Genomic DNA, 21944 nt, shown 5'->3' with positions numbered 1-21944 from the left:
GGCCTGCGGAGGGGGCGGGGCGGCCTGCGGAGGGGCGGGGCCTGGCGCCTCCCGCCTCGGGCGCCGGCGCGGGGCCAGGGACCGGGAGTGTTTCCGCGGCCGTGCGACGCCACCAGCCTGCGGGGCCCATGGAGGTCGCGGCGGTGCGGCTGCTGCGCGGCGGCGGGCTGGTGAGTGCGGCGGCGGGGGGCGCGCGCTGGGAGTCGGGGCGACCTTGGCCCGGGCGGCGGAGTCTTCTAACGGGGCCGCCCTCGCCCCAGGCCTGGGCCCGCGGGCCCCGCTGCTGCCGGGCGGGTCGGGGTGGCGGCCGGGCGGCGGGGCTGGGCTCGCCTAGGGGCTGCGGGGCGCAGCGGGCGCCTCGCGTGGGGTGGGCTGCGCGGGGTGCGTGCGGGCTGCCGGCCCGCGGCCTCCGAGCCTCGGCCTTTGGAGACCCCGTGCAGGGGGGGCCCCCGATGCCCCCCACAAGGGCTCTGCTCCTCCCGGCCGAGGCCGTTAAATGGCGGGCACGGCCTCCCCGCGCAGCCCCGCTCCAGGACCGGGAGGGACCGCGTTTGGGGACGAACGCCCGCCGGCCCTGTCCCCGGGCCTGACCCCGCCCCCTGCGTGGGGGGCTCCCCTCGCCCCGCTTCCCGCCGCGGGGCCTGAACCCGCGCCCGCCCGCGGGACAGCCTGCCCGGGCCGCCCCGCCGCGGTCTCTCTGATTCTCGGTCCTCAGCCGAGGATGTTCCCGCTGCCTTCCCGAGGGGGGAGAACCGTCGGCGCGCCACGGGACTGGTCGCCCCGCGGGAGCCCGGCCCGTGCAGCCTGCAGCCGGGGCGCGTGCCCCTGACCGCGCGGAACCGGGACCGGCCGGAGCTCAGCCGCGGAGCCGAACCGGCCAGGGCCTGGCTCCTTTTATATTAGACATTCGCGCCCCCCCCCCCCCACGGCCTGCTGCCCCGAACCCCACACCTGGGGTCCATTCCCTTTGGCCGGTACACTCATTGGGACCTTCCTCGCTGCTGGCGGTTTACTTTCTGTGGTTCTTTTTATTTGCTTTGATGAGTTAAAAGCTCTTCTTCAACTCTGCCCGGAGGCAGGATTCTGTAGCATTAGGGATAATTACAGTTATTTGGTATTTAGGGGTATTAAGGAAATTAGTCAGGTAATGTTAGCATATTGTCACAAAGAAAGAAATACGTTTTTATGGTTACTATTTAATACTCTTTTATAATTGTCGTTTAATAGTTCAGCAAAATTGCCTGGTCTGACCGTTGGACTCTGTTTGTTCCAGAGCCAGCATGTATTGAGTATATCCTGTTTGGCACGCTTTTTTTTTTTTTTTTTTTTGGTGCTCTACCGGCATCATTTAATTCTCACAACCATTCTCAAAAGTAGTTTAATTTTTCAGATGCCAAGCCTGAAGCTGAGTGACATTAAGTAACTTGCTCAAAGTCAACGAACCAGGTCTGATTCTGAACTTAACCTTCTGGCAAGAATGGCTCCCCCCTTCCTTAGAGAACACACACTGGTTTCATTCCCCGTGTTGGTTTTGTGGTGGCTTATCTCCTCCATCAGCACTCTGACAGGTTAGGCGACACAGCTGACGGGGCCTTGGTTGTAGCACCAGGGCCAGCAGTTGACATCCACTGCCCTGTTGACTGCTCCTGACTGCTTGGGTTTCAACCCAGCTGTCACTTCCTCATGGTATAGTCTTGGGCACATTACTTAACCTCTGGGTCTTCGTTTCCCGATCTGTAAAATGATGAAAGTAATAGTGGCTATGCCCGTAGGGTTGTTGTGAAGATTAATGAATTTATATGTGCATGGGAGGCACTTAAAATAGTGCCCAGCATAGAGGTGTCTGTCCTTAGAATATTAGCCCTTGTTATTGCCACGCATGAGCATTGGGCGCTAAGGCAGATACAATAAAGACTAAACATCTTTAAGTTTATCTCCTAGTGGAGAGATTGGAACTGCATCCAACCAACTTCATATCATTTAGATGTGGTACAGATCCTAAGAGGTCCACAGTCTGCCTGTGGGTTTGGAGGAAGGAGAGATGACCTGGACCTTTGGGAGAGAGGCAGGCTCTTTGGAAACTGGGCTTAGATTTTAGGAGGGAAAGGATTGGGGAGAACACTGAATCGAAAAGGGAATGGGGTCATTTTAAGGAATTTTGGACTTTATCCTTTGGGTTGCGGAGAGCCATGGAAGGTGTTGAGCCTTGGAGATGCCCAATCATAGCTATGACAGTTAAATTGCTCTCCTAGCAAGAGGCTTGGAGGGTAGAGAAATGCAAGGCAAGGCTAATTTTGGTCCCTGGCCAAAGAAACGGAGAGTCAGTATTTTGAGGGCATTTACTGTGGACTAGCGTCAGCAATTTACATCCACTGCCCTGTTGACTCTGACTGCGATGAAGCAGGTGTCGGACCGTTTTCCAGAGAAGGAGCTCACTCGGTGTCCTGGTGTCACGCGCCAGTTGAAGGTCGGCACTCACCTGCTGTTGGTTTAGGGCCCAGTGTGTGGGGAGCTGACCTCCTCCTAAGCCTGGTTCCCAGGCCTTGTAGCAATTTTTGTGGCAAAGTTCCTCTGCTGCCAGACCGTGCAAATCGTGCTCAGCTTTCTGCTGTGCAAGGTCATCAGGACTCGTTTGCATATATATTTGGCCTCTGGCAGAGCTTGGTAGCCAAACAGAATCTGTTGGTGTGTGATTCAGCACAGTCTGGCGCCGGGCCGCTCGAGTTTGCACCCTCTGCCTCTGCCACCTCCTGGCTGGACGACTTGAGACAAGTCACTGCGCCACTCTGTACTGTTCCGTAGCGGGGAGAGCAGCAGTATTCAGTGAGACGGTAGGTGTTACGTGCTTAGAACAGGGTTTGGCACACTGTAAATACGCAGTAAACACTAGCTGTTAATACAGGCAGAGCCCGTCACCACTAGCTCCAGGGCTGGGGTGTCTTTGCTCACTGCAGAGTATTCTGATCAGTCTGAAGGATCTTAAGTTTACAGCAGGGTCCTTGATCTCCAGGAAATTAGTTTTAATTTGGGAGACGGGGCATGTATGTTAAGAAATGCGTATCAGGACAGTAGGAGACAGCGACTTGCCACTGCTAAATAAACGGTATGGACAGATGTGCTTAGAGGAGCTGGGCTTGTGCTGAACCACAAAAGAAGGGGGTGCTTAGGGTTAGGTAAGTCAGCAGTGGGGTGGAGATTCCAGGCCAAGGACACATGTCAGCAAACGTGGAGAGAGGAATGCATGGAGAAACCAACTTGCCAGGAGAGCTGGTGTGGTAAGGTTTCAGGGGATGGAATTGATTCAGGTGGCCCCCACTGTCATTTTAAGGGGTTAGGCCTGTACTTGTCCCTATAGCAGCGAGTGAATGTTGCCCAGTCCTGAAATGCAGCCCTTTGTTTACCAAGACACTAGGATTTATAACGTATTACTCCTCTGTACAGAAATGTCAGCATTTCTTTGCAAATGCAAATTTTTGTTTCCCACCCTTCTTTCTGGTTCCTGGAAGACTAAGTAACCATAAGACCTCCTCTGGCTGCCATAAGATTCTTTCCCCTTTCTCTCAGGGTTGTTTAACTCCCCCAGCTGAAAGCCTTTTTTTTTTTTTATTGGGCCACTGCAGGTGATAGCCAGAGCCTCCTGAGTGAATGCTGGAGAAAAGCAAAGCAGGGGGCAATGAACGTAGCACATCAGTTCCAGCTGCCACGTACGTGGTAATGTTTGTGCAGGTGTGAGTGGCCTGTCCATAAAACTGCCCGAGAGGGGAGCTGTGGCAGCCTCGTTTCCCAGAAGTTGCTGCTTTTAATCAGGGAGGGAAGCCCCTAGAAGATCTTTCTGCATCTGTTTAATCTCGTGTGTTCAGCTTCAAGTAACCTGTATGCCAACGCTGGGTTCCTTGTGGGTCCCCACGCCACAGCCGGGAGGTCCTGGGGACCTACCCTTTCACACGGCGAAAGACGCCATGGTTGCTTCCAGTTTTTTACTATTATGAATAAAGCTGCTGTGAACATTTCTGTTGTTGGTTTTGTTTGAATTTAAGTTTTCATATCTCTAGGATAAATACTCAGGAGTAAAGTTGCTGGGTCATGTGGTGCTTGCCGGTGTATAAGAAACCGCTGAACTGGTTTCCAGGCTGCTCCTGCCAGTTACAGCCCTACCAGCAATGTGTGGGCTGCAGCTTCTCCTCAGCCTTGCCGGCAGTTGGAATCCGCATTATTTTTTTTATTTTAGCCACCTTGCTGATACACGTGCAGTTACACCTCACTGTTAATTTACTTTTAAGATACTTCCAGCAAGATTGGAGAATGGGATATCCTGGCTATTTGAGTTAAAAGACCCTTTTATGTATTATACACATGTAATTATATTATAAAATAATATTGTTTTACTTTTCCTTGGTCCTTAAAGTGGAATCAGCCAAAGAGGGCATTAGAAATACCATCAAGCCCTGGCCGGTGTGGCTCAGTAGTTGGCCCCTCAGCCCATGGAGCGAAGGGTCCCGCGTTCGATTCCAGTCAAGGGCACGCACCTGGGCTGCAGGCCCGGTCCCCGGCCCCAGTTGGGGCACTTACAGGAGACAGCCCATCAATGTGTCTCTCACATGGATGTTTCTCTCCATCTCTCTCCCCCTTCCACTCTCTGAAAAGCGGTGGAAAAAATATCCTCTGGTGAGGAGGGAAAAAGTCAAAATGTGCTTCCCAAGGGCGAGCGCGCTGATCACCCAGCTTAGAATCATGTGATCTTCGTGGACTAGTAAGTCAAAAGGGACTTAGAAAAAATGAGGTTTGTTGAGCACCTGTTATCTCTAGCCAGTACGAAAAAGCACATTAAATATAAAAACTTGCCTGTGCAAGTCTCTTTATCATCTCAGAGTGAGGGGAGTCGTTCTGATTAAAAGCTGATGCCATCACTAAGGGTTGACTTGACAACAGAAAAATCAAAAACTTCTGCATTATAAAACAAACAGCACTATAAGCAAGGTCAAAAGACATGACAAACTACTGTCACCAAAGAGCTGATTTCCTTAATTTATATAGAGCTGGAAATAAAAAGAAACTGAATAGGAAAACGGGCCAAAGACATGAAGTAACAGTAAACAGAACAGGCATGTGTCAGCAGCACCATGTCCTAGGGTGTAAGAAATTCATCCTGCAGAGCGTTGGGTTTCTCACTGTCCTAAGTGACCAGTAAGAAGAGGGGAGGGAGGGAGGGCAGAGCAAACCGTCAGGCTCCGTGCTGCCGGAGTGGCATCAAAGTCAGGCGTGCACACACGTGCACACCCCCCACGCACCACCCCCAGAACCCCTCCCACCCCCGCACCCCACACAAACCCTCATGCACACCCCCCACACACACCCCCCACCCCCCAACCCCACCCCCCACACACACCTGCCTGCGGGAAAAAGAGGGGGGGGCCTTTGGTGAGACGCAATGAAAACAGGACTTTAGGTGAAGCATCCTCGTGTCTTACCGGGACATTTCCTTTGGAAAGTCTAGGTGGCCCGTCTTTGTGGGTTAGCACCCCTTTCCTCGGACTTCCGTACGCTGGAAACGCTTCGATCTTTGAAGCACTTTAAGGGTCTTTGGCGCCCATTTCATCCTGCGGATGCCAAGGAGGAAGGTCGTGGCTCACGTGAGGGCTCAGCTTAACGAGCTCAGCAGAGGCTTTGCCAGAACGTTCGGCAGCCGGGACCTTAACCGTTTTTGTGCCGGGGTGAAAGGTACAGCAACACGGGAAAGTTTATAGACCATTTCTCAAAATGTTTTAAAATGCAGAAATGTAGTTTGGGATTACAAAGGAAATAAACTGATAAAAGTTACAAAATATTTTTAACTGTAATATAGTAATGGGTGCTTCTTAAATACAATCTGGCAGCAGTTTGAGTAACTGCTATAGTTTCGAAGTAGTAAAGAGCACCGACAGCGTTTCAAGGTATTCGGGTCAACTGTTGCGTAACATTAAAATACCTCATTCCTTTTGGCGACAGAGTCACTTGCCTACATTCATAATGGAAGAAAATGCTATATTTCAGTTAGAGGCGGGAAAGGAAACGTTTCCCTGATCAAAGACTGTCGTGTTAAAGGGAATATTTTTTCCTGCCCAAAAGTATAGGGAATAGGTACAGGTCAGTGCTTTGGTTAAAAATGGATTCCATTCACTCAGCACACAGCTACTATATTTTCTGGTGAGCATTTTTAAAAAAAATATGTTTTTATTGATTTTAGAGAAAAAGGGAGAGGGAGGGAGAGAGAAAAACATCCACGAGAGAACATCGACCGGCTGCCTCCTGCACACCCCCTACTGGAGATGGGGCCCGAAACCCAGGCCTGGGCCCTGACCAGAATCGAACCCGCCACCTCTTGGTGCAGGGGATGGACACTCAACCACCAAGCCACGCCGGCCGGGCTGGAGAGCACTCTCAGTAACCCAGCCTACATTTGTATAGCACTTCATACTTTTTAAAGCACATTTGCCTCTTGTCTCTTGTGAATCTAAAATAATTGCTGTGTGTTAAACAGCCATATACTTTCTCACTAGCAACATTGAGGTTAAGGGGGTCACAGCTGTGTCAGGAGAAAAAATGGGTATTAAGACCCACTGGCTTCTTAAGTTTCTCAGTGGTGGACTTTCTGTTAAAGATAAACTTAGGTGGGAAGATGATGCATTGACTGAGAGGCCCGAAGAAGCTGTAGTGGGTTTAGCGAAGTAAAGATCTCCCCTAGAAGTAAGAAGTGTGGGCAGTGGATTGCAGGTTTTTAAATGTTATAGGCCATTTTCCTGAGCGTTTTGTGGAGAAGACAGCTGGCTCATTCATTCATTCAAATGCGTGCGGAGGGCCCTTCCCAGAGCCCACTGGGCAAAACTGCACCCTGCTCTCTCCCTTCACAATCCCACTCCTCCCGTGCCTGCTGCCCTGGGGCACCCCCTGCCACCCCTCCCTTTCCTGAGCCCCTCACCTTCCAGTTCTTCCCCCTCTACTCACCGTCATCTTAGTTCCTCCCCCGTGTGCCTCGTGTACCCTCCTCCTTTCCAGCCCAGAGTGTCCCTGTCCCAGCTCTCAAAACAAAACAGAACGAAATGGAGCGGAAGAGCTGAGACGCTTTCCTTCTGTCTGGCCCGTGCTGTGGCCCAGCTAAATCCGTAGCAGAGCACAGGTGCTCCCAGGCGCGGAGCTGCAAAGGTTGGCGGGGCCGAGGGAAGACGGCCCGTGGTTTCAGACAGGGTGACTTGTTCCTTGTCTCTCTGAGTCTCCATAAACTTCCTGCGTGTAACCAGAACCCGTGAGAAGATACGTGGCTTTGACTAAGACATCTGCCGTTCAGCCCCCACCCCGCGGCCCCCTCCTGACACGTGTCTGGCTGTCGCACCCGGATCCTCAGCCTCTCGCGGAAGCTGCACACGCCCTCCCGTGGGCACGCCCCGTGCCCGACGCCGCGCGCAGCCTCTCTTGGTGGATAACAGGAAGCACTGATTTTCTTCTAAACAGCTTTATTGAGGAATAATTTACACGCCATAAAATTCAGTCTTTCTAAGGGTATTAATACAATGATTTTCAGTAAATGTAGAGACTTGTGCAGCCGTCACCGTCGGCCACTCTGGACACATTCCTGTCGCCCGGAGAGCACCGCCCGGCCGCAGCCACTCGCCTGCCCGGACGGCCCGCCTCCCGCCCAGAGTGCCCGTTCTCCCGCCTCGGGCGGCCGCTCTCCCGCTGTCTCTCTGCTTTTCTGTTCTGGGTTTTCATGTAAATAGACTCATATGACACATGCTCTTTTGTGGCGGCTTCTTTTACTTTATGTGGCTTCTCTTGTTAAGCCTCACAAAACTCCGAGAAGATATTCTCCGCTCTTTACCAGACTGAGGGATTCTAACTGGGGTTAAAAATCACTTGTCCACAAACAGAGTAATTTACTGTCAGACACTAGTGCTCGAAGCCAGTTCTTTCAGACGCCAGAGCCTACGTTCCTAGCCCTTGTTGTGCTGTGTCTTCCTAATGAGAAGCTGAAGAAACGAAATGAACTGTGGCCTTAGGAGTCAGTTCTATCTAGAGGGTTCTGTTTCCTTGAAGGTAAAAGTTAACATCTGGGAAGTGTGTTAATTTGGGACAGCTCGTTGCTGGATAGAGGGGTTATATGTCAGCAAGCCAATTTCTGTTTGTGCTCCCATGACAGTGAATTTTAAAATGAGCCAGGTTGCCCTGGCCGGTGTGGCTTGGTTGGTTGGTGTCCCGCACACGGAAAGGTTACCGGGCCAATTCCTGGTTGGGACACATGCCTGGGTCTCAGGCGCCGTCCCAGGTAGGGGACGCGCAGGAGGAACCGGTCGATGTTTCACTCTCACATCGATATTTCTCTCCCTCTCTCTTCCTCTCTCTCTGAAAGTCAATAAAAAATCTTAATAAGTAAATAGTGTGCCGGGTTAAGCTCCCTTGAGTGGTGACGCGTTGCGTGAGAATGGGTTACAGAGTTATTCCCCAAGAAGCTGATGTTCTGCCCCTCCTCTTAGCTCCTCTTAGCGTGTGCTCGCCCCCTGCTCAGTGGTGACTGTTTTTACAGCTAAGAAGAAACTTCCCAACTTGCCTGTCTTCTTGGAAGACTCCTCCTCGTGCCCTACAGTCCTCCCAGTCGGAAGCTCTGCTCAGTCCAACAAACAATGGGCTGCCCTGCGCCCCCCTGCAGACGCTCACCGCCGAGGAGATGCTGATAAAGACCTCAGGTGAGCCACCTCTCAGCCCCATCTCGTTGCCCCTCTGGCCAGGGGTCGGGTCTGTGATGTGAAATAGGTGGCACATGGCACGACTGGCCAATCCGTTGGTCTGTGTTCGTAAATGGAAGTTTTTGACATTAATTTAAAAAGTGTTTTTTTAAAAAGTATGCCGTGCTGATAGGATAAATACTTACCAGTATTTTCCCCCCTACAGTTAAAAAATTTGCCCAGGAACAAATTGCTCCTTTGGTTTCAACAATGGATAAAAATGCAAAGATGGAGAAATCAGTAATACAAGGATTGTTTCAACAAGGGGTATGTGATTCATAATTCCTCCAGTTTCAAGCTTCTGTAAATGCTTTCCGGGGTTAAAATGTGTGCACAGTTCTAAATTTAGGAAACAGCATCATGAGCTCTGCATTTCCCAGTGAGAACTGTCGGTGTTCTCTGTCAGGTGGAGATCCTAAAGATTTTTTAATTGAACTAAAACAAATTAGAAAAACTTGGCTTATAAGCAGATTGGCAGCAGGAGAGGGATCCCCTAGACGGCTGGTCCTTGTCCAGGAGCCACTTCGTCCCCAGGAGACGTCTGGTGGGGTCTGGAGGCATTTTGGGTCGTCACACGGGGAGTGGGTGCTGCTGACACAGGGGTGGAGGCAGGGATGCTGCGAGCGCCCCATAGGATGCACCCCCCCCACAGAATCATTCCGCTCAGCCACGCCGGGCTCAGGCGCCTCCCTCGGTAAAACCTCCCAGCGCAGCAGAGGTTCTCCCCGGCCGTGTGTGGGGAGCTGGGAGGCGGAGGCTGCGTCCGATCTCCCGTCACCCGGGCAGCCGACCTCCGCCTGCCTGAGTCGCAGCCGCCGCGAGGAGCGCGCTGCCCCGGACAGGGCGCCTCTGCTGTGGGTGCGGGAGAGGCGGCCGGCGTGGGGAGAGCATTTCGAGAGCCCTGGCGCTCCTCGCCGCCGCCAGAAGCAGCTGTGGGCGACCCTGTTCGTACCTCGAACGTGCAGACTGTCCCGGAGCTCGGCTCCACTCACAGCCCCTGGCCTAAGTCTCTGTCTGTTACCCTGTTTGGAAAAGAGCCTTTTCCACTTAACTAAATCGTTTTATTTATTCTTGTTTTAAAGAGAGCTTTTTATCCCGTGAACAGTCGTGGTTTTTCCAACCTCCTTTTGCAGCAGTGAGACTCCCGGGGAGACGGAGCCCTCCGCCCGTTTCCAGGCCCGCTGCACCCTCGCCGGCTGAGGAGCTCCGGCTTCGCTGAGCCGCCGGGCTCCAGCTCCAGCGCCGCCCTCCCGGGAGCTCCCCTCGCCACGCAGCGCGCCCCCGCCTGCTCTTGCCAGACACGGGGTCCCCGTCCTCGGGAGGGTCTGCCCGGCCGCACAGCCTCCCCCAGCCTCACCGCGTCCTCAGTCTCGTGTTGCCACGGCCACTTGCCGTGGTAGCGATGTGACAGTGTTTCCAGCGTGGGAGGAACTGCTGACTTTTGTGGAGAAGGGTCTCTGACCGCCATTTGGGGTGTAATAGGATAGTTACCCTGCTCTCCTCAGTCCCCAGGCGCTTCAGTCCTTCCTCACAGACATCTTTTCAGTTCTCTGACCACTGGGGCCTCTCCCCGTGTGGCTGTCCCTTCACACCAGCTAAGAGTCCCCCACTTAAAGCCTAAGAGCCACCACCAGACGGCAGCATGCAGGAGTCCACGGTGCCTGGAGAGAATAGAAGTGTTATCCTGTCATCTGCTAGCAGCTTTGGGTCTTGAATTACATGCACCCAGTTTCTTCCTGAATGAGGGGGTGCTGGGGACTGTGCACGGTCCTGACTTAGGAGCAGTTACTGAGCAGCCGCTGTTACGCGGCAGCCTTGGCCGAGGTTGGTCGTGTCGAGCAGGCACCTGGGCCTCATCCCCTGTGGTTCTAGGGACGCCACCAGGTCCCATCTGCTAGCCAGATGGATTTGCTACAGTGGCCCAAAAGGAGTGGTCATTTGATTGTTGAAGAGTCAGGTGGGAGCACCTGCTCGAAGATTATGCCAGAAACCTCATTACATTGAACCCAGGAGAAGGGGGTCATGTTGAAAACCAGGGAAAACACCAGGGGCAGTTTTTAGCAGCAGCAAGCGCCCTCAGCCTTGAAGGTCGGGACGCCCTCACAGGGGCTGTTCCCCGGTCCCCCCCCCCCCCCCTTTCCCAGCACCCACCCCGTAGTTGTCCTCGGAGGCCTCAGATGGAAACAAGTAGTTGCAGCATTTGGTTGTTTCATTCTCTTCACTGTGTGTGGCTCCTGTGTCATAGAACAAGCAAAGTAAGATGGAACTTACGTGGTTACAATGTGTCTCTTCACTGTGTGTGGTTTCTGTCATAGTACAAGCAAAGTAAATGGGACCCACATGGTTACAATGTATCTCTTCACTTGCTCTTGTGAGAAATGTGCCCGGTGCTTCCTTGTTTGTCCCGCAGTTGATGGCTGTGGACGTCGACACCAAGTACGGCGGGACCGGGGCGTCCTTCTTTTCCCTCGTCCTGGCGGTGGAGGAGCTGTCCAAGGTGGATGCCTCTGTGGCCCTGATATGTGACGTCCAGAACACGGTGGTCAACGGGCTGATCAGGAAGCACGGGACGGAAGAGCAGAAGGCGACCTACCTGACCCAGCTGGCTACGGAGAAGGTGGGGCGCCGGCGGGGCGGGTCTCAGTGTTTTGGGAGAAAGGTAGGCGTGGCGCTGAGGTGACTGTCGCATCCGCAGGGAGCGTCGCTGACTGAGGGTCCCACTCAGCAAATGAGCGCTGCCAGAAACACACTCTGCCTCCCGTCGCCACTGGGAAACTTAGAGAATAATCGAGGGACAACAGAATGATTATTTTTTGCTCAGTTATGTTCTGTAACACCCTCATGGGTGGCTTCATTTACATCGAGATGTCTTTCTACTGTAATTATTAGAACCGATTTAATTAAACCTAACATCCAATATGTGTACTTAGGTCTTAAACCTGTCTTAGACAAATAGGGTATTTGGGGAAATACTCCTGTCAGAATACCATTACTGTTTTGATAAGTACAAGTTTTAAAAGCAGCAGCACAGTTGACTCAAAGCTGTTTGTTTTCCATGAGTGTTGGTTACACAGGATAATACAGGTATTAACCAGGGACTTTTCCTTCCGTGCAGGTAGGAAGTTTCTGCCTCTCAGAGGCTGGAGCAGGTAGTGATTCATTTGCTTTGAAGACAAGAGCTGATAAGAAGGGAAACTATTACGTCATCAATGGGTCAAAGATGTGGATCAGCAACGCTAGGGAAGCCGAGATCTTCCTGGTGATGGCCAACGTGGACCCTGCCATGGTCAGTCCCCAACAACATCCCCCCCTTCTCTTTATCTCTCTCCTGCTCCCGTGTCCCGTTAGGACTTGTCTTGGGTTCTTCATTCTTCTCAGGCTGGAAGGGAGACAACCGACACCTGTCACCCTCCTGTTCACTGACCACCTAAATAGTTTTGGTGCAGTTATTGTACCCAGATAACCCTTTAATTGTGTAGAATTTCAAATTTCCTATTTAATAATGAAAAATTTAAGTACCTATTTAGTACATTCAGTTTTAAGGGTATTTTATTCAATTGGGAAATAGACATATATATAGCAAAATAAATGCATTTTAACCTTTGTCTTTTCTCTAATGTAACATTTAGTTGAATTAAATTTTAAACCTTTGAAGTGTTTAATAAAATTAAATGTAAAACATGGAGTTCTCATGATCCTCTAACACTGTAGAGTAACTTCTTTGACAGCCCTGGTGGTTTCTGAAAAAGGGAGAGTGGCGACGTTTTTTAGTTTCAACCTAATGCCCTCTAACCCTCGTTTTGTAATGTAATGTTGCGTCCGAGTCCCTTCGTATTTATTGCTAAAGTTCATTTTCAGTTTTCTGTTTCCTTTGAACTCTTTGGAAACACGGATCTTGTCAGCCCGAGTGATCACGTTGTCGATCTCCTAGGGCTACAGAGGAATCACCTGCTTCGTGGTCGACCGGGACACAGAGGGCCTTCATGTAGGGAAGAGGGAAGACAAACTGGGGATCAGGGCCTCTTCCACCTGCTCGCTGACATTCGAGGACGTCAAGGTGGGTGTCTGAGGGTGTCCAGTAGCATTGAGACTGATGTGAACTCTGTCTGCATGGAGCCCTGATGTGCAGGACAGGTGTCCCCACCACAGGGAGGGGTCCGTGAGACTCTAGGCCAAGTGCTGAGGTTCGGTCACGATTAAGTGCCCTTTCCCGAGAGTTCAGGCCACAAGTGGAAGCCTCGTTGCCCAGCTGCCGGCCTCAAGAGCCAATGTGGAGAATTAACCTTGTTTATACATGTGAACCAAGCCGGCTTCAGAGAAGGAAGCCTGGCGTTGGGTACACTGAAGGCCACAAGATGGGGGTGTTGCTCAGGGAGAGGTGACCACCACCAGGCAGCTGAGAACACCCCAGTTTTGAGCAGAGTCTGTTGAAAATGAGTAAGAGACAGTTGCTGGATGCTGGGGCTCTAGGACTTGACCGAGATTGACCAAGACAGAGCAGCTGTGACGGGTCCTCTGCCACGTGAGCCAAAACCCGACCTTTCCCTCAGGGCTGAGTGCTCACGGCTGACCGTGCTCATGGGCTGTTCACAGATGTCATGTGAGCTTCATGCTTCCCCAGCTCTCTCCTTTCTTCTAGATTCATCCATCACTCAGCAAATGCCGGCTGGGCTCTGGGGGCCCCGGTGGTGCCCCCTCTCCCAGCGCAGTGTAGGGACTGTGTGTTTACTGTGAGACACAGAGATGTGGCCGACGGCTTCCTTGGAGTAGATGGTGCATTTACAAATATAAGATCAAAATGAATTATGTCAAATTAAATTGAGAAATAACTGCATTTTTTTCCAGGTTCCAGAAGCCAGTATCCTGGGGCAACTGGGCCACGGCTATAAGTACGCCATCGGGAGCCTCAACGAGGGGAGGATAGGAATCGCCGCGCAGGTCAGTCGGACCCTACAGCTTAGCACACAGTGCACCTTCCACGCTGGCCCGTGACGATGTGGGCAGAGAAAGAAAATACAGGGAGGGAAAATGCCGTGAAACTAGTGAGTGCTGGAAGCCTGTGGACACAGGGTGGCACCCTCTCCCTCCAGGAGACGGGCTCCTGGCTTTCCTTAAAATTCCTCTTTGTTCAATTACATAATATCCTGGAAACCAAACAGCAACTTAGTGGTGACCGTCTTTCTGCTTTGAGGATGTGAAAGTATTACCCAATACCCAGATCCGTAACTTCTAAAACGTATCATAAATGTGGTATTTTTTTTATTTAATCAACTTTTCAAAGCATGAAAATCATTCTGGAAGAAATTTTAAAATTAAGAATAATATTGTACTATGTTGTAAAAGTCTCTAATCTATAGATAATGAAATGCTTGTTCTTAGTGTTCTGCATGTGAAATTCAGGCGATTTTTGTGTGTGTGACACTGGAAATAAAATAGCCACAGTTAAGCAGATACGTAAGATGAGCGCTGTTCCATTTTTTTTTACCGCATCTGCCCTGTGTGATGCATATCACATGCTTCTATTAAGTGATATCAGTTATTTTCTAGATTAAGAAAATGAATAAAGTCTTCAGTTTTATTATAAGTTATGTCATTTTTGTAGAATATATTTATTTACTTTCATCAGTGAGTATCCAGAATTTAAAAACTGAAGCGCTTTTAGATTTTGAAGATGCTACATATAGGTTAGCTGCTCGATTAGTTAAATGTAAAATTACTCAAGATTTTTTTGCTGCTGTTAATTTGCTAGCAGCATATTCTTGGATTCCGCACAAAACTGGATACTGTATTACTAAAGAGAACTGGCGCGTCTGTTCTTTTTAAAGTTTTCCTGGGATTGCGCTTCACCAGATGGGGCATTAAAACTACAGTCCTGGATCTCTTGTTCCCAGACACAGAAATAGTGCAGATGTTCTGGTAGTAAAATGCCCAGCAGGGCTTGAGCCTGATTTCTCCAAGTTAACTTATAACCTGGTTAAGAGTTAAGGTCAGGGAGTGGTTAGTTCCTGGTTACACTGCGGGCGCCTGTTAGAGAAAGAGGCGCGTGTAGCAGCGGACTGAGCGTCCATCCTCCGGCCTCTGTAGCCGAGGACAGGTAGGTTTCCAGCACTGACGGTGGAAACGTCTCACAGAGGTGGCAGGGCCCGTTTGGACTGGCATCCGGCCATTCCTGTTTTCACGTCAGTAGGGTGGTATTGACAGACCATAGCTCTAGTTCTAGGGGTAAGACGACATCTTAGCCCCCAGCCAGGAGCGCGGCGGGTCTGCCCCGCTTCACGTGGCTCCTGTGGAGATTTGTTTGTTCGTGTCCTTTAGTTGTTCGCATGATATTCTGTTCTCCAGAGAGTTTAAAATAAAAAGCTTAAGGAAAATGTGATGAATGCTAATGAAATATTGATGTTTTCGGGCACTTCCCCCAAAAGCTTTAGCTATCGATTCTCTTTTCCTCTTTCTGAAGCCTCCATAGTCTGACATAATTAGATAGTGATTTAATGACGACGTAACGTTGAGGTTTAGGAACCACTCCCGAGCGTGAGCCGTCCAGTAGATGTGGAGGTGGGTCGGCAGTGAGAGGAGGCAGCTAACGTCGCCACACGCCCTGGTTTGCTCTTCGAGGGCGTGAGCTAACGGCTCCCCGTCGCGCCTGAGCGTTCACCCCAGGTCCGCGTTGTCACCGGCGGAGTTTCCTGAATGCCCGGGCTCGGGCCACCCTGGCCCCTCCACCCAAGGCCTGGGCTCAGTTGTGAGACCCCCACGTCGGGGTTTTTAATGAAGGTCCCAGTGGTCCTGGTGGCAGCGGGTTCACGTTCTAATGCTCCTTCCACCGGAGCCTTGCTCATCCCGGTCGGGACGTGAAGGTAGGAGGTTAAGTGACCTCCGCGTTTGACCTCTGGAAGGGCTGCAGGGGCTGCTCCCGTCTCTGAACACAGTTCTGAGCAGAGTTTCTGGGGCTCACGTTATGCCTGGAGAATTGGAGCTAGGAGGAGGCGTTTCCCAAAACATAACCTGGCGGTGTGAGCACAGCCGTGCGGGAGATTCACCTCCATGCCGAAAGTTAAACACGTGTTTTTGTAGGAAATCGCTCTTTTTCTTGAAGTCACTGAGTCCGGTCCTGCATTTCAGGGGTGACGGTCACTCACGTGCCCCCCAGCACCTTGGGATCCCTAGTTCTTCCTTCCCCCAAGTCTTCAGTCTGCCTGTGAAAGAAATTTGTAGCTTGAATAATTAAGATCGTTATAACAAAATAAGAAATTCTGACCTTTTTTTTTAAACAGATGCTGGGAGTAGCTCAAGGATGTTTTGACTACACGGTTCCATATATTAAAGAAAGGATGCAGTTCGGCAAAAGATTGTTTGATTTTCAGGTTTGTAATTATTAGCATTTTCTACTGCACTGGACTCCCTGTCGTCCTGGTAATGAAGAGGGAGGGGTGTCACAGGCAGAGGGGTCCCCTCGGGATGTTCATGGGAGAGAGTGGGGAGGAAGGATCTCGGGGTGCTTGTGAGTGCCTGACCTTCTCCAAGGGCAGAGCGGAGTCCTCGCGGCCCGGCTGGCTCTTGATTCGGGGTCCCTTGGGAGAGCTCTAGAGCTGTCTCCTCACAGCTTCGGAGGTTCCAGGACGTGGGGTCTGCACTCAGACATCCGGTGTTCGAATCCTCTGTTTCACTAGCTTTAGGCCCTGGACAAGTTACCTCCCCTCTGAGCTGCACCTGCCTCATCTGTAAAATAAAGATGATCCCGCCCGTCCTCTAGAGTGGTTCCCATCAGGTAGATGTGAAGTGCTAGCACGTCGCCCGAGCCTGGCAGTGTTCGTAGCCGGGACCGTCGGGCCAGGTCTGCGCAGAAACCCGCAGAGGGCCCTGCTGCCCGACGCTCGCTGCAGGAGGCGCGGGGCTGAGAGAGTGCCTGTGAGCGGCTCCGGCCGGGTGTTGGGTGGCGCTGGCCTGGCCCAGTGACTGGCTTCTCGCAGCTCCCCGGCAGGCGGGGTTGGCTGGTGGCCCTACGCGGGCTTCCTCTCCACCCACGTTCCATCCTCAGCAAGTCTTGGGGGGGAGACGGGGCAGCTGATCACCGAGGGAAGCAGGGGGTCCCTTTGCAGCTCTGGCTCCAGGCACACTGCTACGCCGCCGGCTTGGCATGGTAACGACTCAGCAGCGCCAGCGCCACAGCTGCGGGTGTGCAGGACGCTAGGCCGTGGGCGTGACAGGCAGCTGAGGGCCTGGGAGGCGTGAGCACGCAGGCCCGCCCAGGGCCGGCCGCAGCCCACGCCCCCGTCCTGCCGCGGAGCCTGAGGGCCCAGCTCATGCAGCGGGCACGGCGTCAGGGGCAGGGGCAGTGTCGTGGCTTCTGGTCAGGCTTTCACCTTTTATACTCGAGTACTTGCTCCAAGCCAGCACCACGCAGACGGCAGCAGGGTCCAGAGCGTGACGACCGTGTCGGGAGGCTCTGGCCTCCTTAGCGCACAGAAGCAGGGCGCCCGTCGAGTGGGGAGCAGGGGCCAGGGGTGCTAATAGGTATAATCGGGACATTTCTAGGGATGCCTGGGGTGGGTGATTGAAAGAAAACTTAGAAATATGACCATGAAAAGCAACATTGTTGGTTTTATATATCTCTGTGAAGCTTTGAGTAAAGTTAGAGGTTTTTTCTAACTGCTTTAATCTCACAAGAATGCCTTGTTTTCTGCTCTGCTCATGACCATATCTCCTGTCCTCTAGACTACAAGCTCCTTGAGGGCAGGGACTATATGCAGAACCGAAATTTTGTTAATTCAAACAAATAAAAAATATATTCAAATTTTTCCTTTGCTGGAATTTTGTTTAACGGGAATTTGAATCATAAAGAGCATTGAAAATAATAATTAAATGTTACATTTTTAAACTTAACTTTGTGATCATTTATTTTTTCAATCTTGACAGTTATACAGAATTACATGAACTTTGAAAAATTCTTAAATAATACATGTAGTATCATATTTCAGTTTAGATTGCAGATTTTAAATATTTTTACAAAATGAGTGTGAATTTCCTCTTGGGTATGTCCTGAGTCTCCTAGTTTTCCACGTCCAGGCAGGACTTCTAGGATGGGCTGTCACTTCAGAAACCATAATTCTCTAACCTGAGCCTAAACGACACAGGGGCTGCAGCACCAAGTGGCCCAGGTGGCCACCCAGCTGGAAGCCGCGAGGCTGCTGACGTACAACGCGGCCAGGCTCGTGGACGCGGGGAAGCCGTTCATAAAAGAAGCTGCCATGGCCAAGTACTACGCGTCGGAGGTGAATAGCAGTAGTAATAACACCAGCAACAGTGCAGCCCTTTCCCCCCAGTGCACTTACTAACCTTTTCCCTTAGGACATCGGTTGAGCATTCCTTAGTTTTTCACACATTCATTTAACTCCTTCACCCCCAAAATTAATCTGCTTCAGCGTCCCCTTTGAGCGCCAGGCTTCTGGACCCAATTTCAGCTTTATCTACCCACCCCACCGCAGCACACGAGTGTTTGTAACGCTTAAGCTGTGGGCTCAGCAGGTGATTTGCTGCCTGTTTTTGGCAGATGGCAGGACTGACGACCAGCAAGTGTATCGAGTGGATGGGAGGTGTGGGCTACACCAAGGACTACCCCGTGGAGAAGTTCTTCCGAGATGCAAAGATCGGTAAGTAGATTTCTCCGTTTTGTTCCGCTTTGTTTTGTTTGACTCTGCAGGCGTCCAGGCTGCTATGTGTGGTTGGTGTTATGTGCTTGGTGCCCAGGCTGGGGCAGTTTTCATCTCCTCGGTATTATGGGCTTTGGCTCCTTTTCTGTGGCTGGGCTTTTTCCCACCTCTTCCTTCAAAAAAAATGGATTTATATTTTTAAAAACATCAGATTGCCTTTTTAAATGCCGCAAAAGACTTTTTAGTAAAACCACAACAAAACCTGCCTTGCCGTGGCCGGGTGGCTCAGGTGACGGAGCCTTTGCACCAAAAGGCTGCAGGTTCAGTCCCGGTCGAGGCCCCTGCGGGAGGCGGCAGATCGGTGTTCTTCACCTCCATGCCCCTGCCTCTCCCCCTTCCTCTCTCTAAAGACCAATGAAAAAAACACATCCTCGGGCGAGGTTTAAAAAAATATGTCTTAGTTTTTCTTTTAATAAAAAGGTAGTGTTTTGGGTTTGTTTAGTGCTGTTCTTTGAAGCTTCAGTTCTAATTCAGAGGCTAAGTGCCTTCAAGCCTGAGCGTCCCGAGGCTCTGTACCAGCCGGGAGGACAGAATCCGCGGCACTGAAAGCTGGGCGTCCCCGAGTCACACTCAAGGCCTCTGTGTTGATAGTTCAGGAACGAAAACCTCCACCTGTTTAGTGCTGATTCTGGGTCAGAATCTGATTTCCAAGTGGAAAGTTGGCATCGCTCAGGCAGCCACCCCAGGTAGCACGTCCAGAGGACACTGGGTGACGTCGGCAGTAACGATCTCTAGCAAACGCAGGGTATGTTTGCACAGCTGCCCTGTGTCCACGCCTCACTCGCCCTCCCTCTCGTTTAAGGTACGATATACGAAGGCACCTCAAACATCCAGCTGAACACCATCGCGAAGCACATCGATGGGGCGTACTGACCGCGCGGGAGGGCCCGCTGCCGCTCGCCGGCTGGCGTGAAACCCTGAGCTCGCGTGCCTCTGTGGGGAGTAGCCCTCCGCAGCGTCGGGGCGATTTATGTGGGTCCTCGGTCGTGGATCTTGGGCGGACCTTTTCTATTTTATCTCTCAGGCCTGCTCAGCTTAGGCTCAGGAAATCATTTTTAAATTTGGGAAGGAGTCTACTCATATCTTCTCGAAAACGTTTTTAAGTTCTTTCGGTATAATTCTGCCTTCAGGGAACACAGAAGTTTCCCTCTGTCCACATCTGGAGTATTAGTAACAGGCAGACATTCAGTTCCAAGCTGCTGAAGTAGGTGGAAACTGACAAAGATGTTCTTTAGGAAACTCTGGAAGCTGTAGCTGTAGATACTGAGACTGGTGGGAGATGAGGGTGTGACTCTCGGTCCCGTCGGTGAGGAATCACTTCCACAGAATAAAGCCGTGGGCTCTGTCACGACGACTGGTGTGTGGCGACGCGTCCGCGTTCGTCCTCGGGCGAGGAGCTTGCCTGGTGGTTTAGCGAGCAGAAGGCGCCCGGTGTTGTCAGAGTCGCCCGCCGTGCCCGTTCCAGCGGTGTCTCCGTTAAACGGGGCACCGTCTCCTCGGGCTTGGTTACCGGCTTCGTCACGGGCGGTTCTTCAGGACTCGTGTTCCCTCGGCTCAGTGCCTCTCAAGGGGAAGGTGTCCGGGCCCCACGAGGAACTGTGTCCGCACCGCATCGGGAATGAGGGACGGGGGCTGTAGAGTTTGAAAAGGCACGTTCAGTAATGTAAAAAAATAATATAAAAGACAACTCCATGTCTTGGAAAGCAGAAGTAAGCGCACTGCTTTACCAACGACAGAAAGGGCGGAGGTCAGAAAACACGTAGCTGGTGCCACTCCTTCAGATCGGGATTCGCAGTCGGGAGAGACCCCGAGGGCCTGTGTCCCGAGTTCCCGCAGAGGGGCGTGGGCAGGTCGGGGTGACGGCTTCCATCTCCCGACCGGGCCTCCTGCCCCGCCGCGTGGCCGAAGCCTGGGCCGTGGCTGCGGGGCCTGGCGCCCCCGTCTGTGGGGGCAGCTGCAGCTACAGGAAGAAGTCACTTCCAAAGTCGTTTTTTGTTGTTGTTTTTTTAAGAATAAGTTGAGCCCGGCCGGCGTGTCTCAATGGTTGAGCACCGACCTAGGATCCAGGAGGTCGCGGTTCGGTTCCTGGTCAGGGCACGTGCCCGGGTTGCCACTCGATCCCCATCAGGGGCGCGCAGGAGGCCGCCGAGCAGTGACCCATCATTGCTGTTTCTCTCTCTCTCCCTCTCCCTTCCTCTCTCTGAAAACAATAAAGACACATGTAAAAAAAAAATTGTTTTTGAAAAAGAAAAAGTTGAAAACAAAATAAGGTAGAAATATAGCCACACGTAGTAGTGGTTACAGGTATAAGTTTAAAATCACCTATTAAAAATAAAAGATGTTAAGATGGGACAAAAGGAAAATTTAAATCCTAGCTACGTAAAGCTAAAAACACCTTTTAAAAAACAAAAAACAAAAAAACAGCCCCAGAAAGTTGAGGCCGAGCCCACAGTCCTGCGGAAAGGAGAGCAGGGGTCCTGCGCTTCCTCGGGCTGAACACGCTCCTCACCCCATCGACCCAAAACGTATGCAGATGTTTGCCTCGTTCCAGCTGAGTTTTTGGTCTGAAATTGCTAGCGGGTCTCCGCAGTCGGGGGCAGTCTCCAGAAGGACAGTTTCAAAGCCAGTTAACTTCATCACCTCTGAGTAACGACAGAGATGCCAAAACCTGAGCCCGAGGCCAGCGCCGAGGCTTTCGCCACTGACCCTGGGGGAGAGACTTGCACACGGTCACGCAAAAGCCAGGCTAGCGCCAGGCGTCTGAGGGGACAGCTCTTGGGAGAAACTCCCCCTTCCTCCAGCCCGGCTGGCGCTCGGGGCTGGGCGGCCGCCGGCTGGTCGTGAGCCCTCCTGCTGTTTCAACGCTCACTTATTTCCCTTGTACTCTTCTGATCGTGTCCTCCGCCCTTAACTTCTTACATTTTTTGGCCCCTAGTCCCCCCACTGTTTTTACTGCCTCTGCCTGTGGGTTTCCCTCGGAGACCCAGGGTGACCGCCGCGTGCCCCGTGTCACGGAGAACCCCCGACTCTCGGAGTCTCCGCGCACGCCTCCGGAGGCCCCCTGCGAGTGCAGCCCCGCTGCGGTCCTATTGTTTAGATCAGTAATTACATTTTTAATAAAGAGGGTGAAATTGCAGGGATCTCGGCCTCCTCGTGTTGTGGATTTGATGAGACTGGTTTCCGTATAGATTTTCATTGTTCTGTCGGTAATTAAATTTCCATTAAATAAAGACTGTGCAATGCCCTGTTTGTGCTCACTTTATTATTACGGAGTTTTAAAATTTTAAGCGGGCCACCTCTCTGAAGATTTTCCATTCCTTGTTCTCTGTAGCTTTTTTTGTTTCCTAGCCTCTACTTTCGTACTTTCTATTTGTATTATGATCTCATACATACTCATGGTGACCCAGCGGATCTCAAAAAAGTAACCTTATTCAAAGTGCACAAAGTAGAATGTATGTTCATAGAAAAATGCAAATTAAAG

At 51.6% G+C, this 21944-nt stretch overlaps 1 protein-coding gene across 2 annotated transcripts; it reads left to right on the top strand.

Annotated features, from left to right (window-relative positions):
- Window positions 1-82: 82 nt before the first annotated feature.
- Window positions 83-21710, top strand: ACADSB (acyl-CoA dehydrogenase short/branched chain). 2 transcript variants are annotated; one of them, XM_087824048.1, is made up of 11 exons: window positions 83-170; window positions 8555-8714; window positions 8920-9020; window positions 11164-11370; window positions 11869-12039; window positions 12685-12810; window positions 13599-13691; window positions 16028-16117; window positions 17888-18025; window positions 18304-18403; window positions 19266-21710. In XM_087824048.1, the coding sequence occupies exons 1-11, from the start codon at window positions 129-131 to the stop codon at window positions 19334-19336; spliced, it is 1299 nt and encodes a 432-aa protein (XP_087680174.1). In that variant the 5' UTR covers window positions 83-128; the 3' UTR covers window positions 19337-21710. The 2 variants fall into 2 exon arrangements, with proteins under 2 accessions (XP_087680174.1, XP_016062610.2); XM_016207124.2 differs by lacking the exon at window positions 83-170 and adding an exon at window positions 7690-8067.
- Window positions 21711-21944: the final 234 nt, after the last annotated feature.

This window comes from Miniopterus natalensis, chromosome 14 (genome assembly GCF_054644295.1).
Source record: "Miniopterus natalensis isolate mMinNat1 chromosome 14, mMinNat1.hap1, whole genome shotgun sequence".
Classification (NCBI taxonomy): Eukaryota; Metazoa; Chordata; class Mammalia; order Chiroptera; family Miniopteridae; genus Miniopterus; species Miniopterus natalensis.
Note: the sequence above shows the minus strand (reverse complement) of the source record. Positions and strands in the feature narration are given on the sequence as shown.

Coding starts and splice junctions, on each gene's coding strand:
- ACADSB (XM_016207124.2), top strand. CDS start 8,014: ATGAACTGTGGCCTTAGGAGTCAGTTCTATCTAGAGGGTTCTGTTTCC. Junction 12,811..13,598: donor TGACATTCGAGGACGTCAAG/GTGGGTGTCTGA, acceptor ATTTTTTTCCAG/GTTCCAGAAGCCAGTATCCT. Junction 18,404..19,265: donor CTTCCGAGATGCAAAGATCG/GTAAGTAGATTT, acceptor CTCTCGTTTAAG/GTACGATATACGAAGGCACC.